Consider the following 27,646-nt stretch of genomic DNA (forward strand, 5'->3'; position numbering starts at 1 on the left):
CTAATGAGAAGGAAGGACTCCCTGGAGAAGAGCCTAAGGCTGGGAACAATAGATGGCAAAAGAAGAAGGGGACGGCAGAGAATGAGGTGGCTAGATGGAGTCACTGAAGCAGTTGGTGTGAGCTTAGGTGGACTCCGGGGGATGGTGGAGGACAGGAAGGCCTGGAAAATGTTGTCCATGGGGTTGCGATGGGTCAGACACGACTTTGCGACTAACAACAACAACAACAACATGGTTATTATGTCTAAAATGAATTTAGTATAACTTGTACAAGATTTACCATTCCAAATATAATTTTACTGGTTGCTTATGCTTCCAACTGAGAGTTACATATTTATATATGATAATAGGGCTAAGCATAATTTTGAATGTATTGGTTGATGTCCAGAGTGTCCTTTGTGTAAACTGGTGGTGGGATACTCCTACTAGAGGAAATGTGGGAGACATTTTCCAAGTTCTCCTGTAGCCCTTCTGTGCCATGTTCCATGGTATTCCAAAGGATTCCCCAACCATCCAAAGTAGTTTTTCAGGCAGATGCATGGGGAAGGAGAAATTGCCAAAAATGTTTCTTCCACCACCCTTCCTGCAATGGAATTGTCTGAGAAACTCTGAATCCAACTCATTATATGCTTGATATAGGTTGCCACATATCCAGAAAGTTGTAAAAAGACAACTTCCATTGTCTGTCATATTGCCTAAATAGATAGGGTAAGTGTATCATTTGTCCCATAGCACAAACTTGAATAAATCTCTCTACAATGTCCAAGTCTCCCTAATACCATGAATGGCAAGGACATATATAGATTGTTCATGCCCTATTGCACATCTAGCTGAGTTGAACACTTGTATCAGTCCCTTGCTTACAGGGAGAATAGTGCTCTTCTTATTGATTGGAGCTTGGAGAGCAGGGTGAATCCAAAAAGAAACACTTGCTTTCTTTGCCTTTCTCTGTCTGTCTCTTTCAATATAAAGATAGGGTTATATAAATTATTATTTGTAGATTTTTTCCCTATAATTGTCCTGCTTGTGAAAGCAGTTCAGTGCCACTGCGTGAAAGATGGACCAGTTATCCTAATTGCCATTTGGTTCCTGGAGGGAAAAGAAGATAGATTCATCCCTGAAGCTACCCATTCTTTTAATAAGCAATGCAGAAAATGTTCTAATAGTGGACAGAGCCAAGTGGATATTCTCCAATTGCCAAGATGCTGTAGCATCTTTTTTTCTTATTATATGCCTCAATGTTCTAAAGTCCATTTTCAGCAACATTTCATTGTCATGAATCCTGATTCTCTGTTTGGGATCCATGATTTTATGCTCCTTTATGTTGTCTGTACTTAATACTGAGAGAACCATTCTTACCTTGTATCTTCTTTGCTGTTTGGAATAGGCAATTTGGTATGTGCAACTTCTCATGACATTTATCAAAGGGATCCAAAAAGCAATATCAATTTAAATTCTCTCATAGGCAGCTATTAATGCTACAAGGGGCTTTATATTAGAAGGTGGTGATGAGAACCTATTCTAAGCATGCTGCATTAATTTGGGTAATGTTGGTTTATTTTCTAGATCAAAATACTTTAGAACATGCCCAGCAGGAGAACATTTCACTATAGAGGTAAGTAAAGGTTTTCAGTTTCAAAGCATACTATTGCTTACACTTTGGACCTAATAAGAGAAGAATCATTGATCCCAAATTTGCTGGCTAAAATATTTCAGAAGACTTAGGGTTCAATTTTATGCATCCTTAGACAGAAAAAAAATCCTATAGCTCTCACTATTCCCTAGCCTAGCCAGCCATTGAAATCAGTGGTACTATCTCTGTCTTGTTTATTTCGTTTCACCAACTTTAAGTAGAGCTAAATTTGGCTTTAGCCTAGTATCTTTAAAACACAGTTATTGGTACCCAGGCTGCTTTTGCAGTAGGAAAAATACAAAGTTATTAACATGACACATGTAACTATTATCTAAGTGTATGTTGTTAGGATTTGTCTTTTCAGGCGTTAGTATGTACAATACCTATTTTACTTGACCTTGCATAGGTTTTTAAGCAAGTTCAAGATCTTATTCAGTAGTACTTATGACTAAATACATATTAGTCTAGAACTGTAATTTTTGGTTTAACTAAATATAATTGTATCTTTTTGCAGTTTGAGAATTTAGTGGAAAGTGATGAGGTAAGTATTTTCCTATTGCTAAAAATCAATAGAAAGACTGTATGTGCAACTTAGATCATGAGCTCCTAAAGCACATATGAAACAAGATGAGGCCAAAATGGTAATGAAATGGGAACATAAGTGAAAAAACAGGATACCATAGGTTCTTAAATAAGTAGGATAACTACCTCCATGCTCACAGAGATGCTATTCTGTAGCATGGGGAGAGACAGGTAATCTCTACTCTTGAATAATTTTTGCTCTGTGTCTGTCCTGTCCTCTTTAGATAAGAAGTTGTTTTGGTCCCAAGGCAACATATAGGAGAGCTGCTGTAGCATAGGTTCTATGAGCTGTGAATTAGTAAATCCCTAGTTTGAGTGCTGCCTCTGCCCAGAACTCACTAGGTATCCTTAGGCAAGCTGCTTTCTAATTGTCTTAGTCCTTCAGGGGAGATAGTAGCTTCTTTTACTGACTTGTGGTAAGTATTATTACTAGACATGAGGAGAATTTGCATAATCAAGGAATTAAATAATCCGTTATTTTCCTACTCTGTGCATCGTGATTGTACACTAACAATTTACCATAATTGCCATCTCCAGGTACAACTAGTTATATCATCCAAACCTGTTGAGGTTGGGCAGGTGGTGGCAATGCTTTGCAAACCCACACATTGATGGGTTCAGACAACATCCTAAGTTGTGCCTTGGGAGGGTAATTAAGGTAATTTGTAAATGCTCAATGGACAAATGGGGGTGGAAAAAAAGTCACTTGTGCACACCTGGATGGCGTGCATGAAATGTTTGAGCGCTTGTAAGTTCTATATGAATGTTAGCAGAGAGGTCTGTTTAGTAGGGCTTCTGTCATCTAACAAAAGCCATTTCCCCCTAGTTACAGCAGGAGAAGAAATGGAATTGTACAACCGCTCTTCTAACTGTGTGGTTCCCCTTGATTTCTCATCTCTGTCAGCTCTTTTCATTCAGGCTCGTCCTTATAAAAGTGTTATAACTTTTAGCACTGGTTTCTCAGTTTGCTTATTCATTTTTTTTAATCTTGAGTTAGATTGTAGGTTTTTCAGACTTCCTTGTTGTTGGTTTTACACAAGCCACTCAGCCTTTTGGACTGAAGAGCAGAATAGTTTTGGTAATATGTAATAATACTTATTTTTCACAGTGTACCTTAGATCCACATGTTTTCATTAACAGCTAAGCTGTTAATCAGAACAGTGCTAAATCAGAACAGTGCTGAATTTCGGACAACTGATATCCCTTTAAAGAATTTGTGGCTGTTTTGAGATCTGTATTACCCAGAATTGAAAAGACAGCAGAATCCATGAGGCACCAGCCTATGGTTTTGCACCAAGGTGTTATGGATGGATTTATACATTTTTGCCTTAGAATATATCTGCAGGTCTTTTTCATAAATATGCTTTTGCTGATACATTTAATACAGATTGTATTTAAGGAGTATTGTTTTATTAAACCAAATTTGTTTTGAAGTTAGTTTGAACTTGTAATTTATCTCAACAAAGCATATAATATTTTAACAGGGTGAAAGTCCAGGAAGCAGCCAAAGGTAAGAGGTTGTATGTGTAAAGTTTTTTGTTCCCTTTGCCACAGTTGTGTATACTCATTGTAGCATCCTTTATTATTATTATTTGGAAAGAAGTCATTTGTTGCAGTATATAAAAGTAAGCAGATCCATGTTTAGTCTAAATAAAAACAAACAAAAATAAGGCAGGAGTTGTACAAAGGAAGAATGTACAGTATGCTTTTTAAAATATTGACCTTATTTTACTTCTGTGTTTCAGGTTTAGGGGTGGTTCTAGCTTCCATCTTCTGTTTTAGAAAGAACTTAAAGAAGAATACAAAATAGCTATAAGTATGCAAATGAATTCAGGCCTCACTCCCACTGCTCTATTAAACAGCTGATGGGAGGGAGTTGGAGGAAAGGATTTGGAACTATATGCAGAGGACTTGTACATGGTACTTTATGCTTCTAAGGGTTGCATATGGAAGCTCACTTTTACATATGAGGTTAGATCCATCTCTAACATGAGTGGAAAACCACTTGTGCTACAGTACTTCCCTGACTTCTCCTCCGTAGCCTGCCATGCACATTCCTTATCTTCTTTTTGAATGTCCCTTACCCTTCGGTGAGAAACTCTCTCAGGGAAGGCCAAATCCGTTCTGCCAGCATTTTCCTTCTGCTAGTGTATAGTGCCATTGAATGCCTGCTGAAGTTCTTGGAGATGGATCAGATTGACATATGTGTCACATCTTTCTTCCTTCTTTTCTTCAGACCATTGACTGAAGAAGAAATTGCTGATCTAAGAGAAAGGCACTATAATTCTATTGCTGAAAAACAAAGAACATTAGATGATAAGATTCAGGCAGAGGTAAGCCTGTGCAAATATTCTTCTACACATAAATGACGGTCCTAGTAACTGGCTGACAAAGGGGGAAGCTTGGGGTGATGAACTAGTGTGGATGAGCTAGCATGGAACAAAGTTGATAGGGCAGGATGTGAACCAGCAAAAATAAGAAAAACCTGCAGAAGTTAAGGTAATGAGAGCCTTAGTTGAGCTCTCCATTGGAAACACAGAGAAATGCCATCAGAAAAAAATATAGTATAAAAGCAACCCATTTGTTGCTAACTTTCAGCACTATGAGAAAGTGCTGACATAGGGTACACAAGTGACATTCTACTATCACACTTTTGATGTAAACCTGGATCAAAGTATCATTCCAGATTTCACAAACCATGGTTTAGGAAAGTAAGAACAAATATCAAGAGCCAGTGTGGTGTGGTGGTTGGTTAGGAGCTTGTGACTGGGGCTCGGGCAATCTGGGTTTTAGTCCCTGCTCAGCCATGGAGCCAGCTGGGTGACTTTGAGCAAGTCACAGACACTTAGCCCAGCCTATCTGACAGTGTTGTTGTTGTGGGGATAAGAATGTCAGCAGGAGATGGAGGATTTTTTAAGCCACTGTGAGTTCACTGTAAGAAAAAAGCAGGATAATAATCTAAGAAAGAAAGGCCTCTTCCCCCTTCCTTTACATATCACTTCAGGGCCCTGTTTGATGCTTGTATTACTTCTAGACCTCAGCACTCTGGCTTAATGCCTTTTAACAAGGCAAGATGAGTCATTTTAAACTAGTGTTCCCCAGTTTGGAAACTCTGGCTGAACAAGAAAGGAAGGTGCATTTGGCTCAAATGTTCATTCTCTTCATAAGTCATGTTTTATGAAGCCTGGAATAATTACCTGAAGTAGGTTAGTATGTGGAAAGTAACAACTTTTGTATTTTCCCTGTGGGGAATGTTTATGAAACAGCTCTTTTGGTTGTGGCATCCTGCTGCTGGAGCTTCACTTGTGGAACTCTTTCCTCAGGAAGGCATGTGCCATGTATTCCTTAACATTTAGGTCCTAGACAAACACCTTGCTTATTCTCCTGTGCTTTGATGGACATTAAAAAATTCTTCTCTGACTGATCTTAGCACTGCTTTTTACTGTTTTCAGTTCTTTTGATGATTATTGTAGCATTACAATAGCATTTTATATGATGAGCCAATGTAAAATAGCTTGGAAATATTTAACAGAAAAGATATTAAACAGAAATAGAGCTCAACATGGAGGAGTATAAGTATGCCATTGGCCATCACATTGGAAGCATGGAAAGAAGATATGCAAGTGACTTACATATCCTTTGTTGGTAAAGACTAATGAAGGCAGTTTGGCACAACAAACCCAAAGCTTCAATCTTGCTTTGATGATAGGATTAGGGAAGAGAGGTGAGGAATTCTGTTTGGATAATGAAGTACTATATCATACATCATATTTTTAAACACGTAAAAACATATGCACCCATAAAAGAGTATCACATAATATGTATGCTTCCAGCAGCATCTGTCTTGCAGACATACAGGCCAGGTAGGTCAGGTTGACAAAAGGTCTGTGCTGTGTGCACAGACAAATGGAAGTGTATGTCTGTGAAACAGCACTCAGACATTTAGAACACACACAAGTATCAAGAAATCTGCCGAAATTAGCGCCTTTCATGGTAAATAGCATGTGCTAATTCCACACTACATAAAAGCACTTATTATTTTCAAACAGTATTTACTCCAAGTTTGACTAAGTGCCCACTCCCTATTATAGACTAATGCATTCAGGCTTCATGAAACGGGCCCAGATTGATGCATAATTTTATAATAGGAATGAGGTCTGTCTTAATTCTTTACTGTTTACAAATACTCACAGTTCACTTTCAGGTTTTTCCCTATACTTGCATACAATACTTCTGTTAGGTAAAAATGGTTTAAATGTCTATATTAGATAAAAGTGTATGACAAATATCTATATGTGACCACTGAAATACATTTATGAGCTACAACTAGGATTACTTTTCAAGGAATTATTATTTATCAGGGTAATATGTCTAACTCAGTTCTAACTGATCTTGGAGGATGGTATGAAAAGGCTTCCTTGTTTTTTTAATATATATATATATTAGCATGTTTTGTTTTATATTTTTTATGAATAACTTTTCCTTTACATTTAGTGCACTTATTTTCATAGGAGAGATAGCTAGGTTCTCTTTTGTTAACCCTTACTATTTTGTTCATATACAGTTAGCCATACAAGAGGAGAAGTTAAGAATAGAAGAGGAGACTTTATATGCTGCGCAGCGTGAAGCAGCCAGGGCAGCAAAGCAGAGAAAGCTCTTGGAGGTGAGGGGAAAAGACCCCAAAATACATGTATCAGAGCCTCTTATGTATCTTGCTCTTAGTGTTATGTTTTCTTAAAAAGAATATCCAAGGTGAAGCTCTGTTTGTAGTAGGGTGGGTTTGTTTGTCTGTTTTGGTAAGTTGAATATTGAATATTCTATACAGAACATCTCTATACATATTTTTAAAATTGCACTATTGAAATTTGGGTGCGTAGATATTTGGACAGTTATTTAGTATGGTCCTGAGATTATATTTGTATACTTATCTTGCAGAAGAATATAGGATTTATCCTTTAGTTATGTGGACAGTCTGTCTATTCATGGAAGTGAGGTGAATTTTTCTAACTGTATTCTGAGTCAGAACAGTAGAGAGAACTTAACATTGTGTCTGAATATAGTAGAAAGTGTAGATTGGAAGATCACATGGCAAAGTCTAAGATAAAGAGTTTGTCTTGCACTACTAAGCATACAAAAGAGTGTACTGAAAGCAAGTGAAGGAGATCATAATCTATATGCTTGATCTGAAAGCTAGTGGAATGTAACTTATTGTCATACTTGGATCAGAGATACTCAGGTTCAAATCCCTACTCAAACATGAAGTTCAATGAGTCACCAAGATCACACATCTCTCACCTGAACTTGCCACAGAGTGGGAAATGAGCCATTTATGCTGTATTGTGTTCCTTGGCAGAAGGGCAGAATACAACAAGTAGATAGGTATTAATAACAAGGAATTTCAATGATTGTTTTAAAATGGGTTGTGACTAGAATCCTCTCCCATTCACTTTTGGCTTTTACCTTTCCTCCACCCCAAACACATGTGTGCGCGCAGAATCCTGTTTTTTATATTATATGATATGGTTTCTTCCAACTACGCATGGAATTTAAGAGCCAACTATATATAAATATAAGCAATTACTGCAGATTTTCTGACAATAGAACATTTTAAGAACTGCTGCTTCAGGTCAGCCCAATAATTAAGAGTCTTGTATCTGACAGTGACTTGGTCTACATAGCTGTAGGAACACCTCTCCCAGCCACAACCCGCTTGAACCCTGTGCTCAACCTGCAGGGCCTTTCTCCAAGTGCCAACTCTGAAGGAAGCTTGGAGTGTGGCATTGTGGGGTTCTGTGGTGACCCCTCCATCTGTGGAACACCCTCCCCTCTGTGGTCAGCCTGGTGGCAACTTTGCCAACATTTTGACACCAGGTTAAGATAGCCCTTCAGGCCCAGGCTTTTAAAGATGTATTTGCCCATGCATAGGGTTGAGTGGAGTACCCCTCCAATATTTTTACAGGTTCTTTTTTTTCCTGAATGTTTTAGCTATTTGATTTTATTTTTTTTTTAATTTTGTGATGTTTTATTGTATTTTATTGTCTTGTTTTTATGGACTGCTGTAAACCACCCAGAGAGCTTTGGCTATAGGGTGGTAGAGAAATGAAAAGAGCAACTGCAAGCAGCAGCTTTATGAAAAAGGGAGATTACAGAGGTTATAATTATATTTGATTCTGTTGAATATACTTAAGCATTTGAAATGCCTTTATGAAAAAGATATTAACAGCCTATTGATGTTTTTGTCTATTGTCTCTACTGCTGGTTATATCAGATATTGCACACTTAAATAAAGTCATCCAACTTAGTGAGCTGCTTTTAAGTGTTACCTATTCCCATTTAAAGAATGTGGCAAATAATCATGTGGTAAATAATCATGTTTGTCTTTATTTTAGCAAAGAAATTTTGCTTTCTGTATACTTGGTAAAACATGAATTGGTTTTGCCATAATGATATTGTCCCTTCATATCGATACGAGTTCTCCTAATTCCTGATCTTAACTATAGTTCCTTAATTCTTATGCTATTGAAAAAAAGTCTGAACTGCCAATGAAAGGGCAGAAGACTCCCAGAACAGGATGAAATTTTATTTTTCTAAGTTAGGAAACAATAACATTAGTAGTGAAATTTGTCTGCATTGGAAGCTTGTTCTCACACTTAGCACCCTCAAGTGTAATTACATTATATATTGAAAAATAACATTGATTAAATATGATAATATTTAAAGCTCTTAGGTTGGCAATAAGATTAAAATGGTTTTTAGAAATGCTTTTATTTTAAGCTTATTTCTTAAATTGTTTAATGTTCATTTTTATTTTTCTTAGCAACGAAGGCTACAGAAGCTAGCACAAAGAACAAACAATGGAGATACCCAAAGGTAAGATACCAGGTAGCCTTTAGAAACTTGAAGTAAATACTTAAATAATGCAAATAACTCTTGAGCTTTAAATTGGCTTCAATTAGTGGAGGATTACATATACTTGCCTGGTCCACAAATTTATAAGGAAATGTAAGGAAAATGCCAGCAAGGGAATGAAAGTACTAAATATTATGTTAAAACTGCTTTTTTAGAAATTGAATTGGGGTTGAAGCTCAGAGGCCTGTCTAGCACAAAATGTTGACATGAAAGAGTGAGACTGTGAAGGCCTTCACCCTGCCTTGATCTTACAAGCAGGATAGACTTAGGATAAATTTTGAGATTGTAACCTTCCATCTATCAAACATCAATCCTGTTGGATTACATTAATAGTGTTGTAAGCAAAATGTTTCTCTGAACTTAGTTCTCTTTGGCATAACTTGTTCATTCTTTTTCAGCTCAACAACAGAAGAAGATTTAGATACTTACCTGAGAAATGTTAAACCACAGTATGAAGCTTTTCGGAGTAGCAGTAAGTTATTGCAACGGGTATAGAAGACAATTAGACATCTTGCACGTGGCTATACATTTGACATGTGGGCTGTGAATTGCAAGTATTCAAAATGCAGTACCCTTCATAAAAATAATGTAACATCTCCTGACCTAAGGTAGATATCCTTGATTTTCTTACTGAGGAATGCTGATATGGATCTTTTAAAATACACAGTCACAATACATTTTGACTGCAGTTAAAATTATAGATGACTTTGAAGATGTTTCTTGTGCTTGCTACAAATAAGAGCCTGAGCTCAAGCAGAGTCTCCCAGTAGAGGAGGCAGCTGGGGAAGATCATTTTGCTGATTTCCCTGCTGTACTTTGTGATACTTTCTTAGTTCCCCTAGCTCTCCAGAGCAGATTATTGGAAAGTACAGGGGCTGTAAGTGAAAGGAAACTGAAATCACTCCTCATCCTACTCCCTCCAGTAGGAGTGCTGCATGAGTAGACATTTGCTTACAGAAATTTTGAATATGTTTGTGTTTTAAAAGTTATTACAGCTATTGTATTGGTGTGTTACCTGTTTAATAGAGATGGCATATTTTAAGTTTTAAAATGTTTCTTGATCACAGGACTCTCATCAGATGCTACTGTTCTGACACCAAATACAGAGAGCAGTTGTGACTTAATGACCAAAACCAAATCAACGAGTGGAAATGATGACAGTAATTCCTTAGATTTAGAATGGGAAGATGAAGAAGGTATTTGATACCTGCTCTACTAAGGATTTCACTGACATAAGCAATGTGAATATTGTTAGACTGTTTGAACATCAGATACTGTTGATTTCTTTGAAATATCCTCACAGTTATGTCCTTGCTTGTTTCATAAATGGCATAAGCTACATAAGGTAGCAGTAGAGCTCATCAGCTATGGTTTCTCTTGTCCAGCTTTGCCAAAGAAAGAGAAGGTGCATCTACATAGGATGGGCGAGAAAATGCAAACACAGGCAAACAGAGGGAATGGAGCTTCTAACATACAGTGGGGTACAATCACATGCTTCCAGACCCATGCATCCTGCTGCTATAGTTTTTTCTTGATGATACCTTGCTTAGAAAGTTAAATGTCACAGAAATGCTAAAAACATAAAAGGATACACATGTATGCATGCACAGGTGTGTACACATAAACACTGGGTTCACATTACATCGTTTCTATACTGCGCAATATTCAAAGCTGTCTGAGCAGATTCCAGGATTAAAAAAATACAATAAACACATTATGAAATACAGATAAAAATAAAGACTTAACATTTCTCTACACATGTTTAAAAACCCAAATTTAAAATCCAAAACTGAGACAGGTTAAAATATGACAACTCATCATGGGTAACTAGCCACAGTGTGTTGTATCGTCCAAACCTAAAACCACTTCCCATGGGATGATGCTTTTTCTAGAATTGTCATATCATACCATGGCTTATTCTAGAGTATTTTACCCAGGATTGTTGTCATGCCATATGAACCTGGGGACCATTTTCATCATGGGTTGCTGAGGTGAGCTGCCAAAATTCCTGCTGCTTTTTGTGCTCTCACCTTTGCCACTGTCAGTAACAGCCTTTCACCAATGCCCTATTGACCATTTGGAGTACTTGTCAGTGGTTCCCTACGCTTGTTTAAAAAATTGTAACATTGTGTCATAAATTTTTGATTATTGTTTTGGTTGATCTTTCACAAATGTGCTGTTATATGTGTATTCTTGCTTGAACAGTTTCATTGACTGTTTCAGCTGTTGAAGGGTGCAGCAAATGGAAATAAGTAACAGAAAAACTGGGTGATGTGTGCACAGTTGCCAGTGTCAAGTTGTTAAGCTGTCTGCTGAAAAGAACAGATAAAGGGGGGAAGGTAACAAAAGTAAGTGCACCAAATGTTAGTGGGAGTACACTGTTCCAGCTGAAGGATCAAGGGACAGTGGGAGTATAGCAGCTGAAGGACCAAAGAATAAAGAGGAAGAGACTAAATCATAGTGCAGTCATCCAACACAATTGTCAGATTGCATGGGTTGTTCCTTAAACAATCCATACTGTATAGTTGAATTGCAGGATTGCTTAGCATGTCATGTGAGCATGGACATTGGATAAAGTGGAATTGTACTAATGAGCCATTTTAATTAAAACGTTTGGGAAAACTTGAACAAAATCAGAGCAGCTGCATAAAACATATTCTAGTGTCACTTTCTTAGAACACTTAAAAGAGTCTCCTGAGACTGTTCTAATAGGGCATGTAATTAAAGTTTAGTTTGTTCTACGGTTTGTTCTGCCCCACTGCTGTTCTTGGTTGCATTCTCTATGGATTGTTACAGCAAAATGGTGAGACCTTTTCTGTCAGTCCAACTACCTGTTTTTTTATAGCATGAAAAACAAATGGAACTTTGCAGAACTAGCATGGGAATTTTGCTGCTACAAGATTCTGCCTGTTCACATTGCCTAAACCGAATTTTCTGGGCTACATACAGAGAACAGAAACTGCTGGTGGAAGGAATTGCTCTCCCTTTACCCCAGTGTGCCTTCCAAATCTGTTTCAGCAGGTTGGGGGACTTGCAGGGTTTGGGGTCAAGGGGAGAAAAGGCAGAAGCTCTGTTGCTCAAGTACTGGAACCCAATGTTTTTAACACTTTTTAAAAAGTTGCTTGCAATTACATTTTACAGAGAGGTTTACATGAGCTAGTTAAGACAAAACCTGGGGAGACAGGTTAGACGGGAATTAAGGCTACATGTTTCAATTAGTATTTGGACTCCTTGGTCTTGGCTACATTTCTTTCTTGCACTCATGAGTTTACTTGTTTTATTTATTTATTCAATTTATATGCCACTCTATTACCTTTAGGCTCTTTGGGTAGCTTACATCATGATAAAATCATATACAACATAAATAACATGCAACACAAACTCCACAATTACAATCAGGAAAATAACAATTAAAATTCATAAATAAACTACCAACATTAAATAAGACAAGATAAGAATAATAAAACTGATAAATAAATAATTTGTGCTTATGCCGGTCATGAAGTCGCATCCTACCCATTATGACCCCATGGACAACATTCCTCCAGGCCTTCCTGTCCTCCACCATACCCTGGAGCCTACCTAAGCTCACACCAACTGCTTCACTGACTCCATCTAGCCACCTCATTCTCTGCCATCCCCTTCTTCTTTTGCCATCTATTGTTTCAGCATTAGGCTCTTCTCCAGCAAGTCCTTTCTTCTCATTAGGTGGCCAAAGTATTTGAGTTTCCTCTTAAGTATCTGGCCTTCTAAAGAGCAATCAGGGTAGATCTCCTCTGACTGGTTTGATCTGCTTGCAGTTCAAGGGACTTGCAGGAGTCTTCTCCAGCACCACAAAGCAAAATTCTCAATTTTTATCACTCAGTCTTCCTTACAGTTCAACTTTCACAGCCATACATTGCAACTGGGAAAACCATAGCCTTGCCTTATACAAACTTTTGTTGACAGGGTGATGTCTCTGCTTTTTAGTATGCTGTCTAGATTTATCATAGTTTTCCTCCCAAGGAGCAAGCATCTTTTAATTCCTTGGCTGCAGTCACTGTCTGCGGTGATCTTGAAGCCCAGGAAAATAAAATCTGTCACTACCTCCATTTCTTCCCCATCTATTTGCCAGGAAGTGATAGGACCATGATCTTAGTTTTCTTAATGTTGAGTTTCAAGCCAACTTTTACGCGCTCCTCTTTCACCTGCATCAAGAGGCTCTTTAGTTCCTCTTCACTTTCTGCCATTAGAGTGGTATCTTCATAGATGTCTTTTGTGGCTTCACCTTCTCACTTTCCACCATGTTGTCCAAATGAGGCTTCAGCCACCAATCAGCAAATTTTGCCAGCCTGGCGGAGTCCTTGGATTGGATCAGATCTTTTCCTCATGATAGAAAGTGTTCTCTGCTCCATTCAGTGCTGCAGAATTCCCAGCACAGGTCCACATTTCTTGCCTGCACATTATTTTACTCCTGACATCAGCAGTTTTACATTGCAGCTCGCCTATTCCATTGTTTTTGGCCTCCTCTCCTTTCACAGTCGCTCTAGTGTTCTCCTCTTCCTCCTCACTCCAGTTGCCAAATAGCTAATAAATGGCAAGTCTCCTGACTCACCTACTCAGGTAGCCCAACTCACAGCAGCCAGCCCATTGCTAAAGCAAAGCAGAGCTAGAGGGCCTCTGTTGAACAGGTAGTGCAAAAAAGAGGGGTGAAGAGCTGCATGTGATCAGGAGCCACCAGTTGCCCTTGAGCCTTGCATTGAGAATCCTGCACTAGTGGTAGCTTATGTTTGTGCCAGTATCAAATAGGATACTGCCCTAGAAGTGCTTAATAACGATGACAAGAGGAACATAGGCAAAAATAGATGGAAAGGCTCTGTATCCCCAAGTGTACATAGTTCAGAAAAAAAAGTCAGCAAGTTTTTGGGGGGAGGAGGCAAGTTTAATTCAGGATACATATACTAGAATCTCTAAACCATTGGAAATCAAGTAGTTTATAGAACCAAAAGACAATGCTTTTAAAGCAATTCCTTACATTTCAGGTATGAACAGAATGATCCCATTGCAAGAACGCTCAAAAACTGAAGAAGATATACTGCGGGCAGCATTAAAATTTAGCAGCAAGAAAACTGGAAGTAATCCAGCTTCTGCCTCAGATGACTCTAATGGTTTGGAATGGGAGAATGATTTTGTTAGTGCAGAAATGGATGATAATGGCAACTCAGAGTATGCTGGATTTGTAAACCCTGTTTTGGAACTGTCTGCATCAGAGAAACATTCTGATGCTGATCGACAAGACAGATAATGAAATCATTACCTACAACCATTACCTACAAATCTTTATTGTGCACAATCTTCCCAATAATTGCTGCTGCACAGTCTCCTTAAAATAAGGACGTTGCACAGTGATCGAACTTGGTGAACTGAGTTCTGGATTACTTCTAGAAAAAGAAGGCAACCATGCTATGAAGTATATCAGGTAAAGAATAAGAGTATGGTTTGTTATCTGAATTCAAAATTGTAAGTGCAATTTTAAGATCTACCTTTGAACTTATATGAAAGTACTCGATGACTATATTGTGTCTGTTCTTGGGTTTTAACATACAGTTGTATGCACTTAAATGAATCATTGCATTTTGATGTTTTAATTGGTTTTCTTTTAAAATATTAACATGAGCGTACTTCTAGGACATTTGTTTAACACCTTATTTGATAAAATAGACAGCAATTTTATGTTTACTTTTCCATGTTAAGTTTGTTCTAAATAGTGAATTCACAATAGTGAATTTTACACATGACACGGACCTTTATCTCTTTTCATTTTATTACATAATAAAAATTATCAGATTTCAAGCACAGTGCCTCTCACACTTAAGAAGAGGTTGTCAAAAGCATCACGTAAGACAGGATGAGCTATGAATAAAGTATGATTTTAAAAAAACTTTGAAAACATCTGTGTTTAAAAACTGGATGCTCTAATGAAAGTTTTTTGTAAGTTTAGAGAAGCTGTCCAGTTTTAACCAACTTAAATGCCAAATGCTGCTAATATAAAGGTTTTAATTGTGTATGTCTTTCAAGTTGTACAAAATTAATTCTGTAACTGCAATTAATTAACAGTTGCTAACATAATAGTAACTGATCTTAATAGCTAAAACTTGAAAAATAGTGCTTGTCTGACGTGGAAAACGGAAAGCGTGATTCCTTTCTGTGGATGTATTAATGCAAATTGATATTCCAGATTCAAATATATTTTTCCCAAGTGTGTAAAACATTCCATACATGTGATTAAGATTAGTGATAAAAGCAGTAACTTAATCAAGTTTAATTACTGTTGAAAGATGAAGAATGATGTTGCTTATATTTATTTTTATTATAAAAATCCTTTGTGTATTAATTCTCAAGAGAACTTATTGTTGGTTATCAATTTTTGGCTACGTGTGAGGTTGCAGGAAAAAAACCTACCTTTCTGTGAAATAGTTTTAATGATTGGAGGGTTGTTTTTCTGAAAAGAAATCATCTTTGGGGTGGTGCTTGCTCTTTAATAGATTATCTGGGTCTGCCACACAAATGTTTGAGATATAACAAACCTGAATATTGCATAGTTCAGCAGTAGTATTGGGGAGCAGCAGTACTTATTTGCATGATTGCTTCATTTTTGAATCCTGGTTTACACACTGTGCTTCTATTCCTAGTTTAGGGACTTCTCCTTTCTAAAAGGCTCTTGTGGTGTACATATAAGAATTAAGCTATGCAGTTAAGCTGTACAAATAGCACTGTGGCTTTAGGCAGCAGCAGCAGCTCTACAGCAAAAAGGAAAAACAGCAGCCTAGAATTTAATTGATCAGCATTAGTTCAGCTGTATATTTCCTGCTAAAACACTGCCAACAGTGGCAATTTTTTGTTACAGCCAAACAAACTGCAAACTAACCAATAATGGCAACACTTGGACTCAGCTTCAGCATCTGACCCTCTTGTCCTATAATGGGACTTCATTGGTCTAAATTTATGATCATTCTTTTTCATAGCCTCCCTCAACCTGATGCATTTTGGTCTACAACACCTATTATCCTCAGCCAACATGACTGAGGTATTATGGAAGTTGCAGTCCAAAACATTTAAAGGGCTCCAGGTTCAGGAAGACTGTTCTTGATTTTTCTGACTTGTTTACCTTTTGTTGCTCCAATTATCAAGACTACTTTATAGAACTTGATTCCAGACTCAGAATGTTCACTTTTTAACATACTACTCACTGTTCCAATAATACATTATTAGATGTTCAGTAGTCAATAGCAGTAAACAATTTACCAGATGCTTGTATGGTCATTTCAACTCATGTAATTTGCCAGGCTCACTACAGATTGATTTATTTCCCCGTGCCTTTTATATTTACAGAAAGACAGATATTGACCACATGTATATATGTCAACTTCCACAGCTTACCTTTTTCATATATTGGATTTCTTGAATGGAAACTTTACTGCTATATGTTGAGCTCAACATTTCAATGCTTGTAATATCCTTTATTATAAGAGATTTGTACACTTCAAATGTATATTTTGGTTTGACATAAGCTAATGTGTCTCTTCTTGATTTTGTCCTGTTATTAGTCCTTAAAATTTAAATTTCTCAAGCTGTGAATAAATTTTTTACACACTTGAAACTTAGCATACTATTACTGCTTATATTGGAAACTGAACATTACACTTTCTATTCTTCCTGTTTTTGAGAGAACAGCTTGAGTTAGTAGATGTGCCTTGCTAAAGTTCACTTTATAGGATTGTTTCACCTTGATTCCGTCAATCATCTAGTTAATTAATGAACTTCAGATTGTATATGGTACCCGCCCCCCTCTCTGATAACTCAAATTTCTAGCAACATAAAAAAGCAATAAAGCTTCTTAATTTAAAATGAAAAGACTAAATGCAATATTTTCCAGCAATCAACCAGATGATCCTGCAGAGCCCAAGCTGCTGGTAATCAATACAGCCATCATAATTTGTCATTAATAGGCAGCACAGTCCAATATGTCTGCCTATAAGCCTTCAAACTCGAGAGGACTATTGGGCATCCAGTGGAGGACAGAAGCATGGAAATAAAGGTTGCCTCTGCATTCCTCCCATCCTTCAAAAAACTTAAGATGGCTGAACAGTTTCAGTCACCCAAGTAACTTATCCTGCTGTGCAAGAACAGAAGGCTGAAGTGTCACCAGGATAGTACATATTCAGGTGAAGCCTTCCTCCTCTTTTTCTTCATCCAGAATGTGCACAAAATGTCATTTCTAAACTCAGACTTCTGCCTTTGAAACCATAGCCTTTCGTGTGTAATAAAGCTGTCAATGGCTACTAATTATGATGGCTATGTACCTACTCCAGGATCAGAGCCATATCCCAGGGAACACTAAGAGTGAAGGTACTGTTGTTTTTATGTCTGCTTCTGAGCCTCCCAGAAGTATCTGGTTATCCACTATGAGACACAGGATCCTGGACTACATAGCCCTTTGAGCTGTCACATTCACCCAGAATATATCCCCATCTTTAACATACAATCATATAAGAGACATAGCTAAATCTGTATTCATGCATCTATGTAATGACTGATGAGTGTTGACTTCCACCCAACGCAACCCCCCCAAAAGACTTTTCTAAGAGAGAAACCTGATTATACATTGGATTTTTTGTTTACCTTTGGAAAAATCTAGATCCAACCCCCCCACCCATGAGCTTTTAGCATTTATAAGGAGAATGGGGAACTGAACCTTTGGCATATTTTTGAAAGATAATTAATTCTGCAAATTAAGAATTTCATTGCCAGCCTCACAGTTTGAGATGTTGAAATTTCTGCATCGCAGGCATACACAGTAGCATCACATACATTTTCTTGGACCACTTCATTCAAAAATCTTAGTGTTGTCCGAATTGGCTTCTTTCACATCAATTTTCCACATACTTGAAGCCACATGACTTTTTACTAGATTCATCCCTTGAGAATGGTGTAAAGAATATACACCTAGCATGGCACACTTAGAAGATCCAATTTGACTTTAAATTTTGAGTACCAGAACTTAGCAGAATCCTATTTACCCCTGTTCTCCATTTCAGCCTTATAATTTTAGGGAGGATTGGGAAAGGAGCCATTTTGTTGATGATTGTGTTTGTTTATTAAATTTATATTCCACCTTTTCCCAGTTGCACAGAATGTAGCATGAACTATTCATTTTCTCTTCACATCAGTCTCTTCACATTTTAGGGTAGATTAGGTTGAGTCAGTGATTGGCCAAATCATGGCTGAGTGAAGACTAGCGACCTACCGGAATATATAGATCTACCTTTTGCCTGCTCCTACTTGAAAAGATGAATGTCTTTGCTGTGGTATATCCTATTGCAATTGTGGACTTAGTTGGACTGGAATAGATTTAGATAAAATAATGAATTACATTGGTGAAATTATCCCAAAGCCATTTTCTTTCCTCCTGATACTCAGCATAAAATTAGCTGAAAAATGTACTTATTCACTATTAAATTCTTAACAGTTTGTTCCTTTGTGAGTTGGATTTGATGTTACTTCACTGTGGCATCATAAATGTTATTTTAAGTGGCCTAACTATAGACAAGTACAATCTGCATCTTTAATATACAAAAGACAAGGACATTTCACAGGATGCTCATTCATACAGTCACCAAAAGCCAGAGACAACTTGGCAGTACATAAACTCTTGTTCAAGTTGGTCATGGTATACTGTCCTCTTCCTCCCATCCTGTTTATCCTTACAATAACCTGTAAGGAGGTTATGGTGAGAGGTGGCAATAGTTCCTATGACATTGGTTGCAACATCGCATTCTACTCATCACACCATACCTGCTTTGAGGCTTGCTTATGGGTATCCTGTGCAGAACAGAAGAGCCTATTTCCACCGACCTGTTACTCCTGTGCTGCATTTTTGCAAGACAGCCATTTCCAGTCATTTAACTAGAGAACTTCAGGAAAGGGAAGGCAACTGCAGATAGCACAGGATATGTCATAGCCTGTCCTCTAGCATACTCCCTTTGCCTCTCTCCAAAGTCAAGTTCCCAATCTCAGAGGCAGCCAGAAGCATTCTTTCCTCTCTGACTGCAAGGAGATCCTAGCTCCAAGGTTGCAGCTGTTTTCCAGCTCAGATATGAAGAAAGTGCTCTGTGCTCTCACTTCCCTCTAATATCTAGGGGATGTAGCATCACTCCCTTAAAATGGAGCATTATTTATGGGATGTTTGTTTATTTTTAAATAAATAAAATGCCTAGGATCTAGTATCTTCCATTTAAGAGAAAAGATACATTCAGGAAATTTTCCAGAATGCCCAAGCTAGAAAATGTAAGTAGAAAGGACCAAAATATAGCACAAGTCAACAAACAAGTTCAATAAAACAACACAAGATTTAGAAAGCCAAATCTAGCTAAACCTTCAATCAGAAATTGCATCTTTTTTCATGGTAGGGAGGAACCCTACAAAATTTATGGAACAAAACAACTTCACCATGCATTTAATGTTGCATTAAAATGCTTCTATTTAATTATTCCTTTATGTTTGGAACTTTTTCATTAGTTTCATAACAATGAAATAAAAATACTTAAAATAATGTACTTTTACAAGTAGCTATATTTTTCACAACAATACCAATAAAAAAATAAGACAGTTTTTGCCCATACACTTTACTAAGAAGCACCACAAAAGGAAAGGTGATTGGGAGGGAGGATGGGAAAACAGCAAACCTGGGTACTACATTCTTAGTTACAAAGTTCAGCACATCATGGAACCAGATTTAAGAGCAATGGGAGGGCTGAGGCAAAATGCAGAGGATGCTGCTAACTTTTGCACATATGCAGATGTGGAAAACTTTCAGTTGCTGTGAGACACAGGACAAAAAGTTATGCATTGAACAAGGAACACTGACAGTGGTTTCTCATGGGTCTTTCCCTTTTATTCATTCTCATCCATCTCTACTGGTGAGACAGCATAGGAAATGTTAGTATCAGGGATAGGTACCCGCACAGAGAGATTTTGTTCATGCCACAGTGACTTTCGGGCCAATTCAAAGCAAATGTCAAAATAGTCCTCTGACTGTCCTTCATGTTTTTGCATTAGCATCTGGTAATCTCCAAAGCGAATCATGCATGTCTCTGGGAGTTCAACCTTATTCAGGTAGCCCAGTTCAATATTGTCCACGATTAGTTTAGCCCTTTTGCTTAAGTTCTTAATTTCAAAACCAAACTCAGAGCTGTTGAAGTGTCTGAAAAATTGCAGGGCAAACTGAATGCGTGAAACCCGTGCATCAAAGAAGTTAAAATGGCAGCTATTACAGTCCCTTCCAAACTTAACCAGATCATCAGCTCTCAGCTGCTGTTCCTGGCAAAAATTGAAGTCACGGAATACTTGCAGCTCCTCCTGTCTTGGATGATAGACAGTAATTTGGAGGCAGGTTGCTTTCTCTTCAGTGTCTGCAGTTTCAAAGCTAGACATGGCAGTCCTAGAAGAAAAAGTCAGTGTTTCACATGGCTTAAAACAAACTACTTGGCCCTTAATTGCAAAACATAAGAACATAAGAAAAGCCATGCTGGATCAGACCAAAGGTCAATCTAGTCCAGCACTCCATGCACATGGTGGCAAACCAGCTGCCCACAGGATCCCTCAACAGGACTGGTGCAAGACTTCCTCCAGTGCAAGCTTCTCAACAACTGATGCATGCAGGAAGCACATAGATAGCAAGTAGCACTAGTAGCCAATAATAGCCTCCTCCCTCATAAATCTATCCAATCCCTTTATAAAGTCATCCAGATTGGCCACCATCACCACTTCCCATGGCAGGAAATTCCATAATTTAACTATAAACTGTGTGAAGAAGTACTTCCTTTTAATCATCCTAACTCCCATCAATCAGCTTCATGGGATGAACTCAGCTTCAAATGATATGGCAGAGGGAGAATAACTTTCTCCACAATATGCATTATTTTAAACACTTCTACCATGTCTCTCTTTCCTTGCCTTTCTTCTAAGCTGAAGAGTCCCTGTTGTCATAGCCACTCTGCATAAGGGTACTATCATTTTTGTGGCCCTGTTCTGTACTTTTTACAACTCAATAATGTTCTTTTTCAGGTTAGATGACCAGAACTGAACACTATTCCAAGCATGATTGCACCAAAGATTTGTCTAAGGGGAGTGAGATTTTGGCAGTTTTGCTTTCTATTCTGCTACTAATTAAAGCTAGCATGCAGTCTGACGTCACAGCAGCTGACATTTTCATCAAGCTGTCCACCACTACCCAAGACCTTTTCACTGCCTGTTCAGATCCCATTCAGTGTATACTTGAAGTTGGATTTTTTTGCCCCAGTATGCATTACTCTATCCTTGCTTATACTAAACTGCATCTGCCATTTCGATGCACATTCTGCCAGCTTGGAGAGCTCCCTGTGGGGCTCCTCACAATTCTTTTTGGTTTTAATCACCCTATAAAGTTTGGTGCCATCAGCAAACTTGGCCACCTCACTACTTACTCCTAATTTCAGATTGTTTATGAATAGGTTGAAAAGCATTGGTCCTAAAACAGAACCTTGAGGGGCTCCCCTAGTGACCTCTTTCCATTTGGAGAAAGTCCCATTTATTCCCATCTCTGGCTTATGTTCTTTAACCAGTTAGTGAGCCAAGATGAAGCTGAATCTGCAGTAGCCTTCTAGATCAAGAGAACACAGAAATGGAAACCTTCACCTCTAGCTTGTCCAGTGCTATCATAATTTTGTTGCAGTCATTTGGTTAATGCGTTATCCATAAAAGCACTGTGTTCAAAGTGGATTGCAGTACAGGCAATTTAAACGCAATCGTCATATTATAGATTGCTAGAATACAACATTTACAGTAACTGAATTACATTTAAAGTGGACAGCCAATACAAGAGGCCATCTCTTTGGCCCACTATCAGTTGTCAAGGAGCTGCAGTGGTTGGTCCAAAGAATTGCCACTGAACTAGGCAGCTCATCCACCTCACCTCCTCAATTCTGAACCTTAGTTGACAAGAGCTGCTTGGAGCAAACTACTCTTCCCTTTAAAAGTGGCTTGGGGGTTTTGTACACTGCCTAGCTGGTTTCTCCGGGTAATAGGCATAACCAGGAAAGGAAATCAAACCAGTGTTCTACCTGTTTGTTTTTATTTTGAAGGAACAGTAACAACATGGTCCCAATCCGGAATATGCTGCTGATTCCGACCTGGCTTTCCTCCAAACTGACTTCTCCTTTCCTTCCCAGCCCTCTCCCCCCCCCCCCCCCCCAAATTTACAGGGAAAAGTCTATTTAGTGGCCAGATTTTCCACAGGAAATTAGTGCAAGGCCAGGGTCCCCAAGATAAATGCCACTACGTTAGTTAGTTAGATAGTTAGTTAGTTAGGGGACTTCTATGCTGCCCCATTTGCCAAAGCCTCAGGGCAGCTCACAAACCATAAATAAATAAACAATAAAACTATATGAATTAAAAATATAAATTAAGCCACTCTGGCTAAAGAATAAAATAAATAATATTAACAAAATAACATTTGAATAAAAAGGTCTTCACCTGGCGCCGAAAAACAAATAACGACGGCGCCAGGCAGACCTCTCTGAGGAGTGCATTCCATAGATTGGGCTCCGCTGCAGAGAAAGCCCTCCTCCGAGTACTTACCCTCCTAATTTCCTTCACGGAGGGTTCCCGGAGAAGGGCGTCTCCCGCAGATCTCAGGGGGCGGGCAGGCATATATGGACGTAAGCGCTCCTTCAGGTAACCAGGACCCAAGCCGTTTAGGGCTTTATAGGTCATCACCAACACCTTGAATTGGGCCCGGACTTCAATGGGAAGCCAGTGAAGCTGACGGAGGACTGGAGTCATGTGAACATAACGCCCAGTCCCTGTCAGCAGCCTGGCAATTTTGAACCAATTGGAGTATCCGGAACGTCTTCAAGGGCAGCCCCACGTAGAACGTGTTACAGAAGTCAAGTTGGAAAGCCACCAACGCGTGTGTCACTGTCGCCAGGCAGTCATTCTCCAGGTAGGGGCACAGCTGATGGATCAGCCAAAGCTGAAAGAAAGCGCTCCTCGTCACCGCTGTCACCTGAGCTTCCAGTGAAAGCTCTGGGTCGAGGAGCACTCCCAAGCTGCGGACCTTGTCCCTAAGAGGGAGTGCAACCCCATTCAGGACTAGGTTCAATTCACCCTCCCCGAAGCCCGATCCGCCAACCAACAGGACCTCCATCTGAGCTTCAATTTATTGGCCCTCCCAGCCCATTACCTCGGCCAGGCACCAGTCCAGTACAGCCACTGCCTCACCTGGATCGGTGGAAAAAGAGAGGTAGAGCTGGGTATCATCAGCGTACTGATGATTCCGCAGCCCACACCTCCTGATGACCTCTCCCAGCGGTTTCATGTAGACGTTAAACAGCAAAGGGGACAAAATGGATCCCTGCGGTGCTCCATGGCTTAACTGCCATGGCGCAGAGCCATAGTCCCCCAGCACCACCTTCTGGAATCCGCCATTGAGATAGGAGCGGAACCACTGCAAAGCAGTGCCTCCAACCCCAATCCCGCTAGCCTATCCAGAAGGATACCATGGTCGATGGTATCGAAAGCCGCTAAGAGGTCCAGAAGAACCAACAGGGATGCACTGCTTGTCTGCCAATGTAACTAACGCCCACTGTAGTCTGATTCTGAGTTGAACTCCCTCCAAACTAAGAACGCACAGCTCTGTATGGATATAGCCTTACAAATACTTTACCTGATCTACGACCTCGACAAGCGCAGCGCCCTTTCCTATCTCAGCGCTGCGAAAGTTCCCCCAACGCATCCGCTGCTCCTCCAACGCCCGTATTAACGCTGCCGCTCGCTCAGATACTGCCAAGAACAGTTCCTTTTCCCCGGGAATTTCCGAAGGACTTTCTCCTAAGGACCGACTCACAGAGAGCAGGCGCAAGACGCGATTGCAACTACAGGAGTCCGACCCGCGTCTGCACCAGAGCGGAGGCCCGTCCCACTAAGCGCCTCAGCCCTGCAAACCAAGCGCCCCGGCGAAAAACTTTCGGTTTCCTTTGCGCTTCCGGCTTGGGCCCGCGCGGGTACAACGCGGCGGAGGGATTCGATCGCAGGCCGCGGCAGTCCCTCCGCCCACCCCCAAGTCGCGTGTGGAAGAATGTCAGTGCTGAGAGACCAAGGTGAGCAGGCCCGTGCTTCCTTTGGTCCGCTGATATTTTTCCTCCGCTCATAATCTTTAGCTGCTGCTGCTGCTGCTGCTGGAATAGTTAACGCGATTGGATTGCTTTCATGTTGTGATTAGCATTGGCTATTTCAAGCCGCCCTAAAGAGTGGGGAAGTAACTCTTATTGGATCAGCCTTTCTCGACCCTGATGCTCTAATTGTGATCCAACACATCTTTAGAGCATCAGAATGAGGAAGGCTGCGATAGCTATAAGAACAGGGGGGACTAGGTTGGCTTGAACCCATCCATCAGTCCGCGCGTGCTGTTTCTCACCTTTGCAGAACGGGCTCCGAAAGCTGGGTCGGGTAGGCTTCGACAAGAGCACCGGTTAGAAGTGCAGCGCTGAGCTCTCGCTTTCGGTTCCCATTTGGAGGAAGGATCTTTCTATAATAGACATCCTGTTTCTCTTCCCCCCGCCTCGAGGGAGGGGAGATGAGCATCCCTTGCCCTGTGGGCCATGTGTGGTGCAGAGTTTTCTTGTTCTTCCGTGTTGGAAATGGGATGCATCATCCAATGAAAAACAAAGGGCATGATCTAAGGAGGATCGAGTCAGCTAAAACAAAAGACTAGCAACATCACAGCATTGCATATTTGGGCACTCTACATCCCTACTTGCTATTTCTGATCAGTGGAAGCTGAAAAGACTAAGGCAGAAATATTTCTTGTCTCTTGTCCGTCCTACGTTGTTACCAGTGCTTTTCACTGCTTCCCAGTGGACTTGCTTGTTAAAGAAACAAACAACAGAGAAGGCTCAGATTAAAATTTATGAAGATGGCATGATGAAACATAGTGCTTTGGGTGGCATTTTGTTCAAAAAAACTTCCTGGAACACAGCCACAAAGGTGTGGCTGATTTTATATATACTTTACACAGCCTTATTTCACTTGATGTTTCCCTGCCCTGAAATGGAAACTGTTTTACAGTTTCATAGGAGCATGTTAAAAACATTATATGATTGCCTTTATCTTTTAGTGAGATAAGTAAAACAAAGACACCAACCTAAACAACTGAGTCCAGGGTTAAATTCACAGTGGTTTGCTGTGGTCTCCAGACAGAAAAGCAGGTGCCAAGGTCAGCCTTCCCCAACCTGATACACTTCCCTGGGTTTGTACTACAATTCCCAGAATGCCCGGCCTGCCCATGCTGGACATTGTAGCCAGCAAATCTGAGGGGCAACCAGATGAGGCAGCCTGCTGTATATCTGGGATGGGCAGAAACTCTCCGCACTCTCCGCACAAAATCAGGAAGCCATATAAAGTCAGCACTCCACTTGCAAGGGAATTCAAGTGAAGCAGAGAAGAATCCTCTTCAGAACTTGCTGCTCAACCCAGTAAGGGTGGGAACCGGGAAGGGATGGGGCAGAGCGGGGCCCACATGTGTGACCCTATGTTCCATACACAAGTTCGTGTACCTTGTCCAGACATAATTTCCTGTTTATTTATTTAGGGAACTTCTATGCTGCCCCATTCGCCAAAGCCTCAGGGTGACTCACAACCATAAATAAATAGAATCCTATAAAACAATATAAATTAAGTTGCCCTGGCCAAAGAATAAAATAAATAAATAATATTAACAATTAAAATAATGTTTGCATAAAAAGGTCTTCGCCTGGCGCCGAAAAACAAATAACGACGGCGCCAGGCGGACCTCTCTGGGGAGCACATTCCATAGATTGGGCGCTGCTGCAGAAAAAGCCCTCCTCCGAGTACTTACCCTCCTAATTTCCTTCACGGAGGGTTCCCGGAGGAGGACCTCTCCCGCTGATCCCACAGGTGGGCATATATGGACGTAAGCGCTCCTTCAGGTAACCAGGACCCAAGCTGTTAAGGGCTTTATAGGTCATCACCAACACCTTGAATTGGGCCTGGACTTCAATGGGAAGCCAGTGAAGCTGACGGAGGACTGGAGTCATGTGAACATAACGCCCAGTCCCCGTCAGCAGTCTGGCAGCTCTATTTTGAACCAATTGGAGTATCCGGACCATCTTCAAGGGCAGCCCCACATAGAGCGCGTTACAGAAGTCAAGTCAGGAAGTCACCAACGCGTGTGTCACTGTTGCCAGGCAGTCATTCTCCAGGTACGGGCGCAGCTGATGGATCAGCCGAAGCAGAAAGAAAGCGCTCCTCGTCACCGCTGACACCTGAGCTTCCAGTGAAAGCTCTGGGTCGAGGAGCACTCCCAAGCTGCGGACCTTGTCCCTAAAAGGGAGTGCAACCCCATTCAGGACTAGGTTCAATTCACCCTCCCCGAAGCCCGATCCGCCAACCAACAGGACCTGCGTCTTGTCTGGACTGAGCTTCAGTTGATTGGCCCTCCCAGCCCATTACCTCGGCCAGGCACCGGTTCAGTACAGCCACTGCCTCACCTGGATCAGTGGAAAAAGAGAGGTAGAGCTAGGTATCATCAGCGTACTGATGATTCCGCAGCCCACACCTCCTGATGACCTCTCCCAGTGGTTTCATGTAGACGTTAAACACCAAAGGGGACAAAATGGATCCCTGCGGTGCTCCATGGCATAGCTGCCATGGTGCAGAGCCATAGTCCCCCAGCACTACCTTCTGGAATCGGCCATTGAGATAGGAGCGGAACCACTGCAAAGCAGTGCCTCTGACCCCCAATCCCGCTAGCCTATCCAGAAGGATACCATGGTCTATGGTATCGAAAGCCGCTGAGAGGTCCAGAAGAACCAACAGGGACGCACTCCCCCTGTCCTTCTCCCTGCACAGGTCATTGTACAGGGCGACCAAGGCAGATTCAGTACCGTACCCGGGTCTGAAGCCGGACTGAAATGAGTCCAGATAATCAGTTTCATCCAAGAGTGCTTGGAGTTGTCCCGTCACCACCCGCTCCAACACCTTGCCCAGAAACGGGATGTTGGCCACTGGTCTATAATTAGCGGCCATCTCTGGATCCAGTGACGCTTTCTTCAGGACCAGTTGGACTACTGCCTCCTTTAAAGGGGCAGGTACTCGACCCTCCCTCAGAGAAGCGTTAACCACTTCCAAGATCCAGGTCCCAATCCCATGCTTGGCGTTGTTTATTAACCAAGATGGGCAAGGGTCCAATAGGCAAGTGGTGGGATGTACTCGTCCAAGCACCTTGTCCACATCATCAGGCCGCAATAACTGAAATTCATCCATTAATTTTGGACCAGACGGCGACATTGGTATCTCCCCAGAAACCTCTGAATCACTAGTAGAGTCTAGCTCGTGACAAATCTGAGCAATTTTCTCCCTGAAATGCTTGGCAAAGTCATCACAGCAAGCCTTCGAGGGTGGAACCAGATCTTTCTTAGGGCCAGG

The 27,646-nt window shown here is 40.4% G+C and overlaps 3 protein-coding genes across 6 annotated transcripts in view; 2 read left to right on the forward strand and 1 right to left on the reverse strand.

Annotated features, from left to right (window-relative positions):
* The window catches only part of AP1AR (adaptor related protein complex 1 associated regulatory protein), a 21,854-nt gene extending 4,843 nt beyond the window's left edge, over window positions 1-17,011 (forward strand). For all 4 annotated transcript variants that reach the window (XM_044428293.1, XM_044428295.1, XM_044428294.1 and 1 more), the window contains 9 exons: window positions 1,567-1,615; window positions 2,148-2,174; window positions 3,700-3,725; window positions 4,452-4,548; window positions 6,780-6,878; window positions 9,033-9,085; window positions 9,523-9,596; window positions 10,192-10,320; window positions 14,146-17,011. In XM_044428293.1, coding sequence (XP_044284228.1) covers window positions 1,567-1,615; window positions 2,148-2,174; window positions 3,700-3,725; window positions 4,452-4,548; window positions 6,780-6,878; window positions 9,033-9,085; window positions 9,523-9,596; window positions 10,192-10,320; window positions 14,146-14,408 — 817 coding nt within the window. In that variant the 3' untranslated portion in view covers window positions 14,409-17,011. The remainder of the gene's footprint in view (window positions 1-1,566; window positions 1,616-2,147; window positions 2,175-3,699; window positions 3,726-4,451; window positions 4,549-6,779; window positions 6,879-9,032; window positions 9,086-9,522; window positions 9,597-10,191; window positions 10,321-14,145) is intronic.
* Window positions 17,012-19,618: 2,607 nt separating this feature from the next.
* Window positions 19,619-24,838, reverse strand: TIFA (TRAF interacting protein with forkhead associated domain). The gene is made up of 2 exons (XM_044428298.1): window positions 24,618-24,838; window positions 19,619-20,603 (listed from the first exon to the last, which is right to left on the reverse strand). Exons 1-2 carry the CDS (start codon window positions 24,782-24,784, stop codon window positions 20,057-20,059), a joined length of 714 nt encoding a protein of 237 aa, XP_044284233.1. The 5' UTR covers window positions 24,785-24,838; the 3' UTR covers window positions 19,619-20,056.
* ALPK1 (alpha kinase 1) overlaps window positions 24,093-27,646 on the forward strand; it is a 63,637-nt gene continuing 60,083 nt past the window's right edge. Inside the window, exon 1 of the mRNA XM_044428292.1 lies at window positions 24,093-24,300. The gene's annotated coding sequence lies outside the window, so the exon portion shown is untranslated. The remainder of the gene's footprint in view (window positions 24,301-27,646) is intronic.

This window comes from Varanus komodoensis, unplaced genomic scaffold, assembly GCF_004798865.1.
Source record: "Varanus komodoensis strain SLA01 unplaced genomic scaffold, ASM479886v1 scaffold2, whole genome shotgun sequence".
NCBI classification, from domain to species: Eukaryota; Metazoa; Chordata; class Lepidosauria; order Squamata; family Varanidae; genus Varanus; species Varanus komodoensis.

Excerpts from the sequence above, each read along its gene's own strand:
- TIFA (XM_044428298.1), bottom strand. The coding sequence starts at position 24,784 with ATGCTCATCTCCCCTCCCTCGAGGCGGGGGGAAGAGAAACAGGATGTC. Across the intron at positions 20,604-24,617 it reads TCGGAGCCCGTTCTGCAAAG|GACTGCCATGTCTAGCTTTG; the intron begins GTGAGAAACAGC and ends TTTTTCTTCTAG.